Source organism: Talpa europaea (genome assembly GCF_964194135.1).
Source record: "Talpa europaea genome assembly, chromosome: 9".
NCBI classification, from domain to species: Eukaryota; Metazoa; Chordata; class Mammalia; order Eulipotyphla; family Talpidae; genus Talpa; species Talpa europaea.
This window is the reverse complement of record NC_140076.1, coordinates 59459785-59480358: the sequence shown is the minus strand read 5'-3', so window position 1 is coordinate 59480358 and position 20574 is coordinate 59459785. Positions and strand designations below refer to the sequence as shown.

General features: G+C 35.9%; 2 protein-coding genes across 8 annotated transcripts in view; one reads left to right on the top strand and one right to left on the bottom strand.

Annotated features, from left to right (window-relative positions):
• Nucleotides 1–5304: 5304 nt before the first annotated feature.
• On the top strand, nt 5305–13152 carry USP1 (ubiquitin specific peptidase 1; the record flags this gene model as incomplete). The annotated part of the gene is made up of 8 exons (XM_084242213.1): nt 5305–5474; nt 6770–6890; nt 7420–7524; nt 8030–8190; nt 9231–9940; nt 10575–10745; nt 11363–11564; nt 12417–13152. The coding sequence occupies 8 exons, from the start codon at nt 5305–5307 to the stop codon at nt 13150–13152; spliced, it is 2376 nt and encodes a 791-aa protein (XP_084098339.1).
• Nucleotides 13153–16261: 3109 nt separating this feature from the next.
• The window catches only part of DOCK7 (dedicator of cytokinesis 7), a gene marked incomplete at both ends in the record, with an annotated part of 152880 nt that continues 148567 nt past the window's right edge, over nt 16262–20574 (bottom strand). For all 7 annotated transcript variants that reach the window (XM_084242692.1, XM_084242693.1, XM_084242694.1 and 4 more), the window contains 2 exons: nt 16262–16304; nt 18977–19144. In XM_084242692.1, the coding sequence (XP_084098818.1) occupies nt 16262–16304; nt 18977–19144 (211 nt within the window). The remainder of the gene's footprint in view (nt 16305–18976; nt 19145–20574) is intronic.

The window sequence follows — 20574 nt, the reverse complement described above, 5'->3', positions numbered from 1 at the left end:
TCTAGCCTTGGCGAGAGGTGGAGAACGCAGAGTCGAAGTTGCTTTTCAAAGTTTTTTTCTCTCAGAACTGGTTGTTCTTTCATCACTGCTGATCAAGTCCAGCTCTAGCTGGTCTCCGGGATGCAGGTGGTAGCAGTTTCAAGTTCCCCCTTTTCTGCCCCATCCCTGCCCCAGCCCAGACCTTAGAGAACTTTGACTGATACTGTAAATTGTACGGAAAGAATTGTTGCAGATAACAGGATCTCACTTTAGACAGGAAAACTAGTTACTAGGAAAATCAGAACAGGAAACTTGGTTGTCCAACCTGATAGTGTTTGAAAGTAGCAATGATTTTGCTAGTATTAGAGAACGAGACACTTGAGTTCATGATACACAATGGCCTATAACTGATGGACTATAATTATATTTTCTATTTCTGACCTTGTCCATTTTGGATACCAACATTTTAATGGCCTCAAAATAAGTTGGGGTGTTTTCTTTTCTGCTCTCATATAGGAATTATCAATCCCTTTAGTGTGAGTGGTTTTTTTTTTAAACTAGTTTTGGGCTTATTTTACTAGGTGATCATACAATACCTTCTCTGTAAATCGAATCACTGTGCATGTTATAGTTGTTCTTTTTATAAACTCAAAGATTAAGAGTTGTATAAGTCTCACACTTAAAACGAGTATTTAATGAACATTAATTCTAGGGTGGGTAAATTAAGGGGAAGTTACCTGGATTTAGGATTCCTGAGTTGGCAGGGGAAGAGATCATCAATGCCTTGAAGATTTCTTAGCATATATATTATCACCCCAGGTGACTTCTTCCAGTCTGATGGTTTTAAATACCATTTGGTGACTTCAATCTATCTATCTATCTATCTATCTATCTATCTATCTATCTATCTATATCTATATATATCTCCTGATCTAATTCTCCTCACCCTCCAAACTTAGTATCTGTTGTCTCAACATCTCTCTTTGCAGGTGAAAATAGGCATCTCAACCTTAAAGTCTAAGAACAATGGTCCCTTCCACTAAACCCACCAGTAGCCAAGTATTTCCCAATTTAGTTAAGATCAGTCACTACTACACTTGTTTTTGTTTAAAAAAAAAAAAAAACAAACTTCTGTCTGCTTGCTCAACGTAAAAAGAAAATTCCTGAATCCCACCAGTTCTCAGCATTTCCACTGTTGCCACATTATTCTAAGCCACCATACTCTATTCCCTGGAAAACTGAAGAAGCCTCCTTAGTTGAACTTCTCACTTGCTCGTTTGAAGGTCAACAAGACAAGCAGCCACTTCCCAAATCATGCCACTCCCCACATCCTTACCCGGCTTAATCAGAACCCTGACGAATTCACTAATCTCTTGCCCCAGAATCTTCTCACCTAGATTCACTGTGCTTTAAGCACCCTGGTCACCTTGCTTCTTTCTAAATGTCAAGCACATTAAGCTTCAGGACTTTCGAAAGCGGCTCTTCTCTCTGCCTGGACCATTCTTCCCTCAGATTCCAAGGCTCGCTCAGCTTTCATTCAGCTATCTGCACAAAATGCCAGCTCAAAGAACACAGTCCCTACCTCCTGTCCCTACCTCCTGTCATCTACTTGATCTACGGCTCCTCTACAGCCTGTAAAGCTCCTCTGGAGCAGGCGGACATTCATTTACACGTCTCCCTAGCGCCTTGGAAAATGCCTGGTGTAAGTAGACACCTAAAACCATGCTTGATGAAATAAATGTAAACTGAACTTATGTTTAACTGCAGCACTTGCTTTCTTAAGTCTCCTCACATGGCAATATAAACAGTAAAAATCAGGAGCGGCCCGCCTCGCCCTTTCCGAGCCCTCTGGTGGGGGCTCGCGCGGAACCCGCGGCGGCTCCCCCGGCTGGAGCTAAAAACGCTCTTTCGCGTCCTTGTCCGGTTAGGAAGGGAAATAAAGTAAAGGAGGGAACGAGCATGGAGTCGCTGAGGAAGGAGCCTCAGCTCTAAAGTATGCGGTTGAAAATGTACAGTAAATCATGGCAGCGCTGGTTTCTGACTGGCCCAGAAGCTGGGGCTCCGGGTCCGAGTAAGCGCGGAGCGAAGCCCGACTCAGACGCGGGAGCCATTTTCCGAAACTACTCTCTGAGGTAACCCCGCCCGGGCGCGTACGCGAGAAAGGGGGGGCGGAGTTTATCGTGGGGGCCTCATTCCGGAAACCGCACCCTCTGTGGGTGTTGTCCCTCCGTCGAGGATTAACAAAACGCAGAGCAAGATTTAACAGTCGGCGGCGAAAGCGCGCACTCGACCGCCAATAAGCGCGGAAGGAGCACAAGCGCTTCAAAGAACCCTTGTGTGCACACCCATGATTGGTCAGAACGCTCCTTTCTTCTTTTTGGTATTGGCTGGACTTCATTTCCCCGCCCACCCAATGGACTTTTGTCTAGCTACTTCTGATTGGCTCTTCCCGGGTAGCGGTGGGGGGCAAGATATCGGGGATAGTTCGTCACGGATTGGTGGATTTGAGCCCCTGGCGGCTCCCTGTGGAGGAAGGCGCCGTCCCCTCTCCTCCCTGTCCCGTTTCCCGACCCGTACGCTTTTCCCTGAACTCGCGCGCACGAATGGTTAAAAAAAAAAAAAAAAAAAAAAAAAGGGTGTGAGGCTCGAGCCCGCCAGCCAGGCCTCTAGCACCTAGCGCGCGCCCTCAGCGAGGACCCGCGCGAGCTGTCCCCGGCGGTGCCTGCGCTGTTTGAAACTGCGGAGCCCGTTAGGCGCTTGGGGAAACTACCGTTCCAGCTGGCTCCGGAGCCGGTGCGTGTCCGGCGGGCGAGTGGCCGTCACGAGGCGGCTCTCGGCTTTCGCGTCTCTGCGGCGTGGCGACTAGAACCGGCATTTTCGAAGGACGCCACTTCCAATCGCAGCGCTGGCGCGGGCGGAGGCTAAAACACGGGGGTCCTGAGACTGAGGAAAACGCGCCAAGTTCCCCTCGGTGGTGGAGTGGGAGAGACCCTAGCGCTCCGGCGCCGAGCAAGCGGGATACTCCTGGCGCTTCTCGCCATCCCGGGGCGGGCGCGGGCGGCCGCCGCTCCGGGGATGTAGTTCTCGCCGGCGCAAGGCAGGACCGAGCGGCGGCCCGGATTCCCGCTCTCGAGAGCGAATGGTCACTCCCCCGTGGGGAGGGCTCTCCGGCCGGCGTCTCCTCGGGTCGGGGCCCCCGGGGGCTCGGGACGGGGACTCACCTGTCGCGCCCACGCTCGTCCCGCCGGGACTCGCCGGCGTCCGCGCCGCGGACTCGCTGTGGGCCATGACCAGGTAAGGAGGGCCCGGGAGGAGGGGCCGCTGCCTGGGCGCCGAGGCAAGTTCGGCCGGCGCCCGGCGGGGGCGGCTCTGGAACCCGGGCGTCGGCGCCGCGGGGAGGACCCCAGGACCATTTTGCTGCTGCGCCCCGGCGGGGCTGCCGGCGGCGCCCTCCGTGCGCGGGCGGGGCGCTCCCTCCGGCCGCCGCTGGGGAGCCGCCGGGGCAGGTGCGGGCGGGCTGGAAATTGGCCACCCCGCGGGCCCGGAGCGTTGGTGCGGGCCGAGGACGCCGCCGGGCAGCCGCCCGCCGCGCCCCGGGCTGGGTCTCACGGGCTCCGGCGCGCGCGGTCTCGTCATCTTTGCAGCTTCTTTTCCGTTCCTAGAGAGGTGCGGGGTGGGGAGGAACATGTTTTCACTCTCGTGGTCCGGGGTCCGTAATTGTTCAGGTTTGCCGCGCACTTTAACTTTTAATTTTTCCTGAAGTGTTTAGAACGCCCCACGTGTCTTAAACCTTTGTGGGAATTGAAATTGGATTTGTCATCTTGTGAAGGGAAGCGCTTCAAGCCGGCGGGGCTGAGTGTTCACACTGTCACTTGCTCGGGAACACTTCATGTGCGAGTCCTTGTGTTTTCTGCGAAACTTCAGACTTAGTGAGAAAAGTGTTTTTAATGTATACACAACCCCTCCGGCTCTAAGGAAAGCCAGGAGCAAGAAATGGGGTAGCTTAAGAGATGGCATCTGAGAATAGTAAATGTTTACTCATTCCTTAGCGGGAGCCAGGAAGGTTAATTGATTAGAATTGATAACCCGTTATTTCAGCTGCTTGATCGTTTTTATTTGCCAAAGTCCGGTTACTCTTAGAGAAGCCACTTTCCACCATTTGTTAGAATTGACTCCCCCCACCTCCCCCCAAACCTGTTAGGAGTGTAATGTTTGGCCATCTGAAAATTTGACGCAGGCTCGTTTATCATTCATGGTAACATTTCATCAGTAGGCTTAAGTGACCGGGAGAGTAAGTTGCGTTGAAGAGGGAATGGGTAAATTGTTTAATTTTCCAGTTTATTCCTGAGTTGAGTTTCAAAAACGTGTTTTCATTGCTGAATTCACTGTTGTGAATTCCTAGATCAGAGAAAGTGAGTGAAATGCTTAGTAAGGATGGAATTTGAGTGAATTTTGTTAGTTCATTGATCGTTGTGTATTTATATTTGAAAGACACTGGTGAGGACTCTGAGTAATGTTCTGGTAATTTTTCCCCAGATATAATGAAAAGTAGCACTGCTGTATAAAATAACTGTATAAAATAACTTTTTTCATCCATAAGTTTTAACAGGGATGAAGGTTCCAAAGACAAGCCAAAATCATTTTAAGCAGTATTTTCAAAAATTTTGCACTTCTAAAAATGTCTGGGAATTCAGTATATTATGGTTTCTTGGTATCAGCTTTTTTTAATACCACTTTTTGCATATGATTTGCTAATCACCCAAATTTTTAGGTACATTAGAAATCTGTGCTTTGTCTTAAATGTAAATTATACTTCAAATAAATGTCTTAAATACGTTTCATGTATTAAGAACTCCTTTGATTTCTCATTTGTGTCCACTTCCTACTTAGAATTAGAGATGTTTTCTCAGTCAATATTTTCTGAATGGGTTCAAAAAATTATAAAATATTTTTTACTACTTTCCCATAGGTATATTATAATGGGATGCTTTGTGATGGAATCCTCAGTCTAATAGCTGAGTTCAGTATCTGATAATTTTTCGTTGTTCAAGAAAGTTAAGGAAGGACAGTTGGCAAGCTCCTTCATTTAAACAAAAAACATTGTGTGCTTATTACTGCTAGGCATTATATTTTCAAATTGGAAGTTCTGATTAGTGCTGTTCCTTTGTACTAGTACATTCCTTCCAGAATTGATGATTTTGTTGTCTACAGCTGATAACTGAAAACTAAAAAAAGCCTTTTCTCTGTGATTAACAGATATGATTGTTGATTAAAACGTCCCTATATAAATTAATTCTTGTCAACTCATTGGGATTTGAAGAGAAAATGCCTGGTGTCATACCTAGTGAAAGTAATGGGCTTTCAAGAGGTAGTCCATCAAAGAAAAACAGACTTTCCTTGAAGTTTTTTCAGAAAAAGGAAACTAAGAGAGCCTTGGATTTCACAGATTCTCAAGAAAACGAAGAAAAAGCTTCTGAATATAGTGGATCTGAAATGTATGTATCTTGAATGGATTTGTGTACTTTTAAAATTCTGCATCAGTGACGAAGCAGTTAACTTGGGTTGACATATCTCCATACCTTTGACCTGCTTTGTCCATAGAGGGGGAAGAAATTAGTAAGACAAGTCTCGCATTGTATAGTAAGTACAGCACAAAATTTGTGGCTCCGCACACGGCTCACGTTCATAATGTTGACTCATTATATTTTGCTTTGCTAATTTGACTAACTTGGAGAAATATTCAGTAGCTGAAATGATTTTTCAGTTTAAACTTTATTTGTAGGGCAGCAGCTTGTGTGGAAGTATAAAGAAATAGGTGATTTTGGTGTGTGTGGGGGTGTGTGTCAAAAGATTTGAAAGTTACTTGAAATATTTAAACTTTGTAGTCATAGTAATATGAATTGTCAAGCTTGTCAGGGATATACAATTGCAAATTGTATTTGAACTTAAAAATAAGAGCTTTTAATGTAGATAAATCATTTAGTAACCAAAGAGAAATCAGAATAAAATGGAATACTTTGTTTCACTAGTAGTTGCTCCATTTGGAATCCACACTCTCTGGACAACAAATAAGCACTATGTTGTATGACTTTGTTCCTGTGTTAATTTCCTAATACTAATAATCAGTTTAAGAGATTGTGTGTGAACCTTTTGCTTATTAGCATTCATTCTTACAAACACTGAGTGCTAGCGTAATATAGCTGGCAGCCATAAAAATAAATTTATATGAGTTGAGGACCTACCATTTGTTAAAGTATAATAAGAGAACTACAAACTTGAACAATTCTTTTTTGGGGGTAGCTTTGCAGCCCAGCGCTCAACCGCTGTGCCACCGGGGAGGCCCTGAACAATTCTTTTTTAAGTGAAGACACAGTTGTATGATTCTCTTCATATATTCTTAATCTTTTGTTAACAGACTCTGACTTCTTAGATAGTATTGCCTCTCCCAAATATAATAGGTATTCCCAGGTTTCTATTCAGTTAGATTACTTGATGCCACATTGGCTTACTAGTTCCTGATTTTCTGCTTTATAAAATATGATTAACAGCCTCTAGAAGGAATTGTTTTGAGACTTACTGGGTATCATAATATTTATAAAGTTACAATAAACTTACTCTGTGTATGTAAGCAGTTTTTGAGTCAGTACAGGTATCTTAAAATAATCTGAATAAAATCCAGATCAAAATCAGAGTTCATACAGCTTTAGAGAAGAGCATCTAGGGAAGTAATATTTCTATTTTGTTATAAGATACTAATTCATTATACTTTTCTTTCCTCAATACTTAATAGTGATCAAGTTGTTCCTGCAGCACAGTCTTCACCTATGAACTGTGAGAAGAGAGAAAATTTGTTACCATTTGTGGGACTGAACAATCTTGGCAATACTTGCTATCTTAATAGTATACTTCAGGTAAATTGACAATTTTGCTGTAAAACTTTGGTAGGCAAAGAATGAGGTGACATTAATGTTTGTGAGATTATTGGAGGGTTTTAGTTGTCCACACTGTCTTTGCCTTTGATTATAAATAAACCTGAATGTGCTAAATTATCTTGACTCAAGTTACATGTTACAAACTTCCTTTAGGGCTAATAAAAAAATGATAAGTACAGGATAGCAAATTGAGTAGACCATATTTAAGTGCAAGGTGCTACATCTTTAGTGTTTTGTGTTTTTTTTTGCCAGATTCCTACTATGATAACATTTTTTTAAATGTTTTATTTGTACAATCCTGAGTCTTAGCGGTATTTATTTGCCCAAGCTTTGCTTTGTCACCAGCAAGGGAAGACAGCAGGCTAACATAATGAAGTAGAGAACAGTTTTTGGCACACATTTTAGAATTTTAAGTAAGGCATATTTAAAGGTGTCCTACAAAAAAGTATTATATTCTAAAGAGTTTAGGTATATCATTGTATAGTAAATAAAATCTTACTTTTTGTAGGTATTATATTTTTGTCCTGGTTTTAAATCTGGAGTGAAGCACTTATTTAATATTATTTCAAGAAAGAAAGAAGCCTTAAAAGACGAAGCCAGTCAAAAAGATAAGGTATGAAATGAACAGAATATAATTAAAAAAAAAGTTAATGGAAACTCACTTAGAAACGATAAAGTCATACCTAGAGGATTTGGGAGATACAATACAATTATCTCTATCTCAAATTGAAAAATGAATTTAATTACTGCAGAGTAGCTAAGTAGAACCCCTTTTACAGTGTCTTCTCCAGTCCTTTAATTTATTGTTTATCAATAAACATTATTTGTATACTACATCACAGTTTGTCATACTTGTACCACCTGTTGTTTTCAAACTGACTCTTTAAAAATTTAAAGAAACATTTGATTTACGTGATGAGAAAAACATCATCTACGTAATAGAAAGTGACCCCCAAAAAATCACAAATTTTTTTAAGTTTATATACCGTCATAAAAGTTATGTTGTAATGAAATTTAGAAACGCTTGTATTGTCCAGTAAGACACAGACAGGGAAGGGGAAAGGTACTTTAATATGTACATATATAAAAATAGTGGTTGTGTGTTTCTTTCTTGACAGGGAAATTGCAAAGAAGATTCTTTGGCAAATTATGAGCTAATTTGCAGTTTACAGTCCTTGATCATTTCAGTTGAACAGCTTCAGGCTAGTTTTCTTTTAAATCCAGAGAAATATACTGATGAACTTGCTACTCAGCCAAGACGACTGCTTAACACACTCAGGTATAGCCTGTAATTTAATTTTAGAATTTCAGTTTAGCTGCTTCTTTGGAGGACAGTGATAACACGAACAAATGGGGGGAATAAAGGACAGGAATATAAAAATTACAGGTCTACTACTGTCCTTAATATCCTGCAGGCACCAAAAGTTGGACATATTTTCATAAGTTTGAAACTCATAAGAACTTAATTTGCATGAAATTTAGTCTTTATTCATATTTATAATAAGAATATTGATAGATTTTTCTGTAAAAATTATAGTATGTTTAGTTATAGGATACTGCTCCCTATTATGTTGGTGATATGTCTTACTTACGTACTATTCTTTTTTGAGATCGAAAATTTCTGAGTTCCCCCAAACACATTTGGTACTAAGGATTTTAGTTTAAGAATTTGTAGGTCTGTATACATTATGTATAAGAACTATAAACTCAAATTGTTTATTTTTGTTGTATATGCTTAGGCGAACTATTAGGTTCAACTGGATTAGATTTCTTTGGAGTGCTGTCTTAAAATTGAAACTATCTATTTAAAATAGCTTTATCAAAATAATTGTCTTTAAAAAAATATTTACTCTTTAGAAACTTAGGTGTAATAAATACATCGCTCTATATTTATTAAGGGGCAGTATAGCATGGTGGTCATGAGCAGGTTTTTGAATGTTGGCTTTGCCTCTTAGCCTGCTTATAAATAGTGGTGATAATAGTATCTACTTCATAGTTATTGTGAGAATTATAGTATACATTTAAATTAAAAGCATTTTGAGCAAAACCTAGTACATGTTAAACACTATTAGCTATTATGAACAGTATATTTAGAAGAGGATCAAAGTATTGTGATAATGAAAATGAGGTAAAATTTGTTTCATTTTTAGCTACAAGTTTAGGTAAGTTCACATTAGTAGATGAGTAAATGTTTTTAGAGATTGAAAATATTTATATGATATCCCTATAAATGAATTAATTTCTATATAGAAAGGCTTTCTTTTTTTAATATTTTATCTTCAAAACTAGAATCGATGAAATGGAAATTTTTATTTATAGGGAACTCAACCCTATGTATGAAGGATATCTACAGCATGATGCACAGGAAGTATTACAGTGTATTTTGGGAAACATTCAAGAAACATGCCAACTCCTAAAAAAAGAAGAAGTAAAAACTGTGACAGAATTATCTACCAAGGTAGAAGAAAGACCTCATCAGAAAGAGGAAATAGATGGTATTAATGGCGTAGAGATGGACAGTATGAGACATTGTGAAGACTCTAAAAAACTCCCAAAAGGAAATGGGAAAAGAAAAAGTGACACTGAATTTAGTAACACAAAGAAGAAAGTTAAAGTATCCAAGGAATTCCAGTCACTGGAAGAGAACCAGAGGCAAACCAGATCAAAAAGAAAAGCTACAGGTGATATGTTAGAGATTGCTCCTAAAATAACCCCCAAGTACATTTCTGAAAATGAGTGCACAAGATCTTCACAAAAGAAATCAAGAGTTAAAATCAACTGGTTAAAGTCTGCAACTAAGCAACCTAGCATTCTTTCTAAATTCTGTAGTCTGGGGAAAGTAACAACAAACCAAGGATCCAAAGGACAATCTAAAGAAAATGCATATGATCTTGACGAGGAGGACTTGGGGAAATATGAAAATGATAACAGTGAAAATGATAACACAACTAATGGTTGTGGACTTGAATCTCTGGGGAATAATGTTAATAAGCCCATTAATGTTAATGAAGTTAAACCTATAAACAAAGGTCAGTATAATTTATTCTCTGACATTTGATAGGTAGATTTAACATTCGCAAAACTGGAATTTTGTCTTAGATACATTTACAGTATAAATCTGGCTAAACTGAATGTGGACTGTGGTGTTATAATACTGTGCTTAGACTGTATTTTATTTGTATACATATCTCACTAATCTTAAAGTAATGTTATTTGGTGGTTTATACAAGGGAAGATCAGTACATATTAATGAAGAGAATATTTTACCCTAACCTACATAGTATTTGATATAAACTCAAAAAAATTGCATTTAGTAAAAATGCAATTTTAAAGTAGAGAACTAACTACTGGTTTCACACAAAGGAAACTGTAGTATTGATGTAGTTTAATGGTTTTGCCAAAAGTATCCTTATTCGGGAGTTGTTCTATAGGGAATGTCTTTGGGAATGGAGTTAAGACACTATTTTGACTCTTTATAGAAACAAAAATAATTCATATTCAGAGCTATCTTTAGATGGAATTTATATTATATGGGCGAGGTATTTTACTGCTAATAAGCAAGCTGAAACATGAAAGCCTGCTTTTCATGATGTACATTAAATGAAATATTGGTTGTTTGGGCTATGCAAAAAAACTATACAGACTTTCTTATTTTTATTTTAGGTGGAGAGCAAATTGGTTTTGAACTAGTAGAGAAATTATTTCAAGGTCAGTTGGTGTTAAGGACTCGTTGCTTAGAATGTGAAAGTTTAACAGAAAGAAGAGAAGATTTTCAAGACATCAGTGTACCAGTACAAGAAGATGAGCTTTCCAAAGTGGAGGAGAGTTCTGAAAGTAAGCAAAATTGTACCCTTATATGGACCATGTATTTAGTTTCTTCATCAAAAGTTTAATAATAGCTTGTATGGAGAATCTTTTACTGTATTTGGCATAATGCTCCTGCTTACAAGTTATGTGTTAATGGCAGCTTTGGGGAAATTGTGGCATCTTTATTTTGATTATGAAATGTTTGATTATAGAATGGGGAAATAATTCTTTAATAAGTTAACTTTTGGAGACCTGAATATGTTAGGTTATTTTTGTTAAAATAATATTTAAGAAGCTGTTTTGTGTAGTATAAACCACAAGAAGTATGGATTGTCATGGGAAATGATTTATGACTGGTTTACCTGTTGAGATATTTAAAAATTGACTAGAATATATAGTTCTACACTGAGTAAGACTAGTTTTTCTTGTTTCTGTTGTCCATCACCTGTTTTTTGTCTGACCATATATTTGAAGATATGTGCACTGTTGAAGACGAACTTACAAGTTTCTGAAATTTAAAAACACCTACTTGCAAAGTTACTCAGTTGAAATTACCTGCTAATTTTGAACATGGAATGTTGCAGTTTAATTTTAAATGTCTGAGATTTTTCATTTGTAAGTGAAAGGAAATTCTCCTTATGTAGTTTCTCCAGAGCCCAAAACAGAAATGAAGACCCTGAGATGGGCAATATCACAATTTGCTTCAGTGGAGAGAATTGTAGGAGAAGATAAATATTTCTGTGAAAATTGCCATCATTATACTGAAGCTGAACGAAGTCTTTTGTTTGACAAAATGCCTGAAGTTATAACTATTCATTTGAAGTGCTTTGCTGCTAGTGGCTTGGAGTGAGTATAATAAATACAAGCTCTATGAAGAAAGTGAACTGTTACCTAAGAGAAGTTCTGTTAAGAATACTATTAGTATTATATAAACTACTAAAAATAATTTGTAAAGGTTAGCTTAGAAAAATTGTCGTATTAATAATTTTCTCTAAATGCATCGGTTTAATTTTTTTGGTATGAATACATGTTCTGTGATTTCACACTTTTTCATTTTCATTGCTTATTTGATACAATCTTAGGAGAATTCATTAAAGCAGGAAACATTTTTGATATATGTCAAAGCTTTTTGAGGGGAGAAATTAGCTAAAAACTATTTTCAAAAAATGAGTACAAAATGCCAGTTACATTTTAGATAGTTTGACTTTTTCTGACACATACATAATGTCATTATAGATCTTTGATCCTTCACTAGTGTTTTGTTTGAAATTCCCATCAGGGCTTTCCCATAGTCTTTTTTTTTTTTTTCCCCCACAGGACTTTCCTTTGCTATGATAATGCATTATTTTGTTTTGTCCCCAAATCTTGGTAAAGGTAGACTTAAAATGATTTGCTAAAAAATACAGTGGATTTTGGTTTGGAGTTAATTTTTTTTTTAAATGCATTAATTTTCTTGCACAAAATTAGGAAAGGGGGGAAATGCAGTACATCCCCACAATATGATTAGTAATTTAATTTTTTTGTTTAAACATTGTAAATGAACAAAATTGGGATCTTCTTAATTCTTTGTAAGTTCATATAAGCATTAATCAAGGCTTCATTCAGACTTTACTTGGTTTCATATTAAATATATAAATATATATGTAAAATTGAATGTATAAAATAGAATTGCAGAAAACCTTTTTTTCTTCTTTGAAGGTTTGATTGTTATGGTGGTGGACTTTCAAAGATCAACACTCCTCTGCTGACACCTCTTAAGTTGTCACTAGAAGAATGGAGCACAAAGCCAACCAACGACAGCTATGGATTATTTGCGGTTGTGATGCATAGTGGCATTACAATTAGTAGTGGACATTACACGGCTTCTGTTAAAGTGACTGACCTTAACAGTTTAGAACTAGATAAAGGAAATTTTGTGGTTGACCAAATGTGTGAAATAGGTAAGCCAGAACCATTGAATGAGGAGGAAGCAAGGGGTGTGGTAGAAAATTATGATGGTGAAGAAGTGTCGATTAGAGTCAGTGGAAATACGCAGCCAAGTAAAGTTTTGAACAAAAAAAATGTAGAAGCTGTTGGACTTCTTGGAGGACAAAAGAGCAAAGCAGATTATGAGCTGTACAACAAAACGTCTAATCCTGATAAATTTGCCAGTACGGCATTTACTGAAAATAGAAATTCTGAGACTAACAGTACTAATGGGACCCATGAATCTGATAGAAACAAGGAATCCAGTGACCAAACAGGCATTAACATTAGTGGATTAGAGAACAAAATTTCATATGCAGTACAAAGCTTAAAGGAGTATGAGGGGAAGTGGTTGCTTTTTGATGATTCTGAAGTGAAAGTTACTGAAGAGAAGGACTTTTTGAATTCTCTTTCCCCTTCTACATCTCCTACATCTACTCCTTACTTGCTATTTTATAAGAAATTATAGAGTGAGTATATTTTCCTTGTGTATATATTAAACAGACGAGGACAAACATTGGTAAAGTTGGTTACATCAATGTCTTTAGCTTATCTTTGAAGCTATTTGATATTATTGGTCTCACTAGATTTTTATATAAATAGTAAAATTTGAAATACTGAAAACCATGTTAATTTTTAGAATTCATTTTCCTTAGTGGAGACTAGTGATGCATTAGCTTCTGGAAACAAACTTGTATAGGTTCTTTATCGAATTATCCAAAAATGGAAGCATTTAAACACTTTTGAATTTACACCTACTTTTGTGTTTGCTTTTTAAAATAAAGTGCTTGTATTTGTATCTCCATATTTTGGAGTAATTATCTATATGATGTTTATAGGTCCTGTTGTTTTTCAGCTAAGAAGCAGAATCTCATTTAAGTATATTTAGTTTTTATAAGTCATAAAGCCAAATCTTTAATGGGCTGTATTAGAGGCACAAAGTCTGAAATACGTGTGTATTCACAATGGTGTACATTTTGTGCCTTGAATCACTTTAAAAAGTGTCTCAGAAAACCTAGACAGTCCCCTTCTATCTTCCTAAGAATTTTATATGTATTTATGAAAATGATTCTGTACTCTAGTAAATCTTTTTGGGCATGGACTAATTTGTATCTCTTCATAGTCATACTGTGCACGACTTGTACATAGTACATCAGACTTAGAGGTGTGACCTTAAATTTAACTTTTTTTTTTTTTAAAAAACTGGGAGGTTAATAAAATTTAAACTGCTTAACAACTATGGACACAAATGTTTGAATTTTTTTACTTGAATATTTGATCACAAATATAGCTGGATTCTCTTAAAACAATATGTGTGTGTATGTATGTATAATATATATATAGTGTATTATATATAAGATACATACCACACATATAGGAGAGAGTAAACGTGCATGATTACCTTTAATCTGACAGTAGAGGTGATGAAATTTTCAAATAGGAGAAACTGCTTAGTCCATCCAAGTTGTCATACTTAAAAGAAATTTACAGTAAAAACTACTTCCTAAGTTGATTAATTTTTCAATTTAAACTTAAAGTAGTATACAAAATCGATAAATGATCATTTATACTTGTTAAAGGACATTCCTGGTATTAGGAATATTTAAAATGATTCTAAATAATAAATGCTACTGGAATAACACCACATTTCAACAAGAGTACTTGTCAACTAATAAATTAGTTACATTACATGGTGTGATACTTAAAAAGGCATGGCTCTCACCTCTTTCCACATTCAGCACTAGTGGAACACTTAAAAAGAAATAGCCCTGAACATTAGCTATAAGGAATCACTAATAGGACTTTTAAAAAGAAACAGCCCAGGACACTACTCATAAGCCTCTGATGGGGTAGTTATAAGATAAAGCCTGGGCGCAACTTAGTATAGGCAAGAATCACTTCCGATATGAGAAATTTTGTTTTAAGGAAACTTAAGTATGTGAGAAGTTAGAAAGTATATCAATGTATAATTAGGGAGAAGAGGAAGAAACCTCTTCTGATTTAAGTCAAAATGATAGATACTACATCATAATTCTATAGATTTTTTAACAGTTGTTGATATTGTCACTGAGATTTGTGTAAAAAAAAATCCAACCATAACTTGAGAGATGATCTAGGGAGGCATACTTAACTTTCTATTCCCTATGTCTATTTCCCCTACCCTCACCCAAAAGAGGAAGGGTAGTATATATGTTAGTTAAAAAAAAAAAAAAAGTTACCATTCTTGACGCCTTTTGATACTGTTCCTCTGGATCCTCTTCCGTGTAATGTTTTTGAAGTTGTTATTTTCTGGCTCTTCAGCCCCTTTTAGTCAAATACTTTTAGTCAAATTCATCTGAAAAACCTTATGATTCAGTGTTTGAATTGATGTAAATGGTAAGAATCTGAGAGATTAATGCCTATTATAAAGGCAGGTCCTGAGTAGGCAGGGGAGCACTATGAACTATACTATGCTTTAAGGAGAATACATTTTTAAGATATTCAAAAATCAATTACAGAATGAAGGTAGTGTATTAAATTTGATCAGTTTGTAAGTGACTTGTAACTAGCTGGTCAGTAGACCAAAGGGACAGATTATACATGATGGTTTTCTATAAACTAATCATAAAAAAGTTTCCAGAATTAAGCACTTGGAAAAATTTGTCAATTAAGTGAAATGTTTTCAAAGAAACTTTTTGCACTAGTCTTGCATGTCACCATTCTAATTTTAAATAACCTATTTCAACTAAAATCTCATTTTACATGAATTTTACAAAATCTATGTGTCAGAAAGCTTCTAGTCAATTGGTAAATTAAATCAATGTCACCTCTAAAAAACTGAAGACCAGCATGTTTAATTTGAAATAGCAATCATTTCAGTCAGATTAAAACTGTCTCTGGGTATTAGTTATCCCAGCATTTAATCATCATAGACAAGATTTATCAGGTAAAGTTATTTCTGTAATTTATTCTCCATTACATTCCTTTTGGGGTGTCTATATGGAAAGAGAAACCAGTTTTAAGTTTTCACAAATTCAGTATCTATACCTACTAAACTTAATTTGGGCCTCTTAAGCCCAAAAGATGACTCAATTTTTACTTTCATTTTATTTTGCTAGGTTTGGAATAGTTCTTGAATCAACTAACTTACTCTCAAGGCTGTTACAAATTTGTAAGTCCCACTCAGTGAAATTAGTGTAAACGTTCACATATTTAATAGTACCTTTAAAATAAGCATTACTACATTTAAAATGGTTGCAAAATGATTCTATAAATGGTAATATAAATTAAAAAATACAAAGTAAATAAATTTAACATTAGCTATGGTATAAATAATGGATAGTGTATCATGTACCTTGGAATCATTAAATTTTTTTTTTTTTTTTAAAGCCTGCCAGAACATTAAAACCATAGCCATGATTCTCAAACTTGTAACAATCTACATTGATATTGTTTTGGCTACTGTATACTTCAACAGGTACATTAGTGCTATAATTTCCAGAATTAAGTCCCAAGTCTTATTTTTCAACAGGTCTTAACTTCACACTCAGTGTTGAATACATGGCTCTTTCCAAATGATTAAAACAAGTGTGTTTATTTTAGAGATCCATTTTGCGCAGGCTCATTCGGCTGAAGGAATCTCTGGGGAGAAAATGAAAGGATATAAGTAAATATTTTTTACATATTCTTTTAAAATGTTTATTATCGTTTCTGCCTGATTTTTCTTACTAACTTTCAAGTAAACTGTTCATCCTACATGTTCTGCTTTATATATTTCTGGTTTATAGACCTCTATAGACTAAGAGAATATTACAGTGTGGGTTAAGTATTACATATTGGGTAAGAGGACCACTGTGTGGTAAAGGATAGAATTAGACTTTTAGTGGTGAACTTAATATTGTATACACATGTTGATTTTTCAGTGATGTATCTTAAGCTTACATAATGGTATAATGCAATATTACTGCAATAAAAAATGTGTAAGTATATTACAGTAACCACTTTGCTAAGACCACTGATCATATATTCATTCGGCTACTAGGTACATTTGATACTGATAAACCAAGGAACTGTGGGATAGGCAATAGGGAAGAATTCAGGAAAAGACTTATTTGAGGTTACTAAAAGGCAAAAAGCAGGGTCTCTTACTTAAAATATAAAATTCTAAACCAGTGGTTTTCAAACTTCCTTTGTATACTATTAAAAATTGAGAATCCCAGTAAATTCTTATTTATATGGGTTACATACTGATATTTACCAAATTAGAAATAAAACAAGAAAAATTTTAAATTGTTTTACAAAATAACGTTTAAAATGTCACTATAAATAGCACTGTTTACTTAGAAATATTGTGTAAGGTATTTTAGAAGTGCGGCACCCTTATATATATTAAGTATGGTTTAATATAAGGCCAAGATTCTTATATCTACTTCTGCATTCAATTTTTTACAATATCACATAGTATGTAGTCTCTGAAAACCTTGACTCAAGAGAAGATGAATGTGAAAGACAATATCTCTTACTAATATGTAATTAGTTTTGGTTCAGGAACCTTCTGAACATGTCTTAGGAACTACCTCATTTGTGTCCCAGATCACACATTGAGAACCATTATCCTAGTATCTTAAAATATCTACTGCAAAATAATGTTTCAGACTTTATAAATCAGCAAAATAAAAAATTCTAATTCTAAAGAAGTTTTATTTTCTGAGTTCTGAAGAAGAGTAAAGAGGATGATATTCTTCAATACCTCTTAATGTATTTTCCTTAATCCTGAAACTGGTTTCTTTCTCTTCCCCACCCTAGCCGTTAAGGGTAAGCAGCCCTAAGTTTAGAGTCGCCAGGAAAAGAAAGGTGGTCAGGTGCAAAGAGATCATTTTCAGTTTATAATCTCATAACTTGTTTTTTTTGCTTGCATGGATAATAATCTTGAAAGTAGACACTGTTTATGTAGAAAAGGGTTTTCCTAAATTCTGAAAAAGTGCCTGCAAATAAGAACTAAAACTTGATCATAATGTAGATCATAGAGGAAGGTAAAACTCAGGATAATGGTGTAAAGGAAATTTTCCCTCACACATAGGAAGAATAATCTTTCCAATGAAAGAAGAGATTTGAAGGAAGTAAGACTACCATTAGTAAGCTATGTGACTACCTCAGACCATCACTCTTACCCGGATCTCTGACTAGTGAGAATAATACTGGTGAGGGTGGAAGTGTTGTTTCTCATCTAGGGTTTCTCATTATCACTCTAGGATGAAGGAAGCAAAATACATTTTGGCAGAGAAAGGTTCAAATACAGGCCATCTAGTCTCCCTCTGTTTTTGCAGGTTGCGGAACAGATTCAAAAGATCTATATATTCTCTGTAGGGTATGTGACATACAGCAAGTACTAAGTAGACCCATTTTGAATGAATATGAGAATGTTTTTTTCAAAGGTCGAGAAATACAAAAAATTTAGATCATTGAAAAACAGGAATTAATTGCAAGGTAATCAAATAATCACCTGAACTTTCTTTGTACCATATTATACAATGGATTTATATCCTGTTTTCATATAAGCAACTTCAAAGGCCTTCAAAATACTCATCAGGTAAGTACAATTTAATAGTTCTGTTATTAATTCAGAGAAAATGGTAAAAATTGGTGTGACAATTCGATCATTGTATATACATTTGGGTTTCAAGTGAAAAAAGGCACTTTGCTTTTAGCGATTGTCATGTCCTGTCCAGAATTCAGGAGCTATAGAAGTAAAATGTGAAGCACTGTTCTCAAAACTACATCTCATTAAATTTCTATAACAATTTTTTCAAAGTTAATTTTACAGAGAAGAAATCCAAAAATTAGGTTAAATAGCCTACTTAATTTGAAATGGAGAAAAATACTGAGTCCTTGGTATTCAACAGGGATTACCTGTTTTAATACAAATCTAGAAGAACATGCAGTACATTATTTACTGTCAGGGCTGAAGAAAAGGAATACTGGCTCCTGAAATATTCTAGTGAATTCTCCCTTAAAAACACCAGAAAGCGTGATAAAACTTTAATAAAAGTAAAACCTTTTGAAGGCCAGATTTCTTTATGTATGGTGTTTTGGCTAGAATGAATACTTAATACAACTTTATTCTCAAATTTCAGAAAGAATTTATTTTTCTTATGGGCTAATCCATGTGTAGATGAGAAAAAGCTTATACAACTTGTAAGGTTTTAGGAGGCACAATACCCAAAGTCATGTAATAAAGTTACACCAATTCACTATTAAATAAGCTGATTTCATTTTTTTCCTCAACATATCAAAAATAATAGAAATAAGCATACCTGTGGCAGGTAACAGGCAATACTGCTTTGTATAACTGAGGGATCTTTCTGTTTATCAGAGGCTGTAGGGCCTCTTTAAGGCGATGATAGTTTCTCTCCAGTTCTCTTTGATACTCCTTTTGATCTGGCCCAATTAAACTCTTATTTTTTCTTAAAGCATCCTCACACCTAGGGAAAAATGTGTTATCAAAAGATATTTTTGGTGTAGTTTGATGGCTTAGTGTTATGTATATAATAGACACTTACATACACATGTAAAATATAAATATTTTTATTTACCATAATTTTTCAGTTAACATTAAATAGCCTCTTATATTAGGCTTAAAATTTCTAATATTCACTTTCTGCTTTTACTGAAAATTACATGTACTTAATACTAAATCTGAATTTTTTTCCTCATATCACTAAGCTACACGATCTTTTAAAGATGTGACCATACTCATGTAGCTCAATGGTACCTGACACAGTGGTTCATGTTCAAATACATTTTTCTCAGATGAATAGACCTCTAACAATCCTGTTTAGTTTATTAAATAATTTAAGAAAAAAATATCTGAACCCAACTAGATAAATGAAGAAATTGGGTTAAACAATGCATACATATCTTCCTATGGAATGCAGTTTAAATGCTGCTCAGAGAAAAATGGATAGCCTTATCTGCGTATCAGAAAAGACACTATAATATCCAAGTTATAGAAACCTAAGGGCCCAACAGATGAGTGGATTAAAAAGATGTAGCATATATAATCACAATGGAATACCACTCAGTTGTTTAAAAAAAAAATGAAATCTTGCCATTTACAACAATTTAAGGAACAGGAGAAAATTATGTGAAGTGAAATAAACCAGAAAGAGAAAGACAAGCAAGATGATTTAACTTGTGTGGAATAAAAAGAGACAAAAGGACAGAACTAAAACCAAAACTACCCCTAGAAATCTGATAACAGAGCTGAAGTGACCAGAGTGGTGGTGGGTGGGAGGTATAGAGCAAAGAGGAGAGAGGACCCAATGGACTCAGATGGAGGAATATGGGTCTTTATAGTGGTAGGTGTGGTGTGATAATGTACATTTGAAGAGGTGTTAACCTGTTCCCCTAAATCATATATGGTATAAACTAATGTTACTGCTATAAAAAACACCCCCAAAATATATCACCCAGAAAAAGTTATGTTAACACTGTACTATAGTCTACTGAGTATGCAATAGCATTATGTCTAAAAAAAATACAAACCTTAATTAAAAAACACTTCATTGCTAAAAATGCTAATCATCATTGAGCATTTAGCATGTTGTAATCTTGTCACAAACCTTCAATTTATAAACTATATAAAAAAATGCAAGTTATTTCTTTGGAGAAACTAAAAGACTAAGATTTGGTAAGATTAAATGAAAGAAGATGAAATATCCCCTAGTAGAGACTGAAAATGGGATATAAAGTCAAATACAGTGGAAGTTAATGAAGGCGCAGAGGATATTATGTGCCACTTAATGCAAATCTGAAATTATACTTTTCTATATTAATATAATTTACCAAAACAAACAAGAACAAATAATCATAAAACCATCAAATACATTGAATCAATGAAATTGCAAATTAT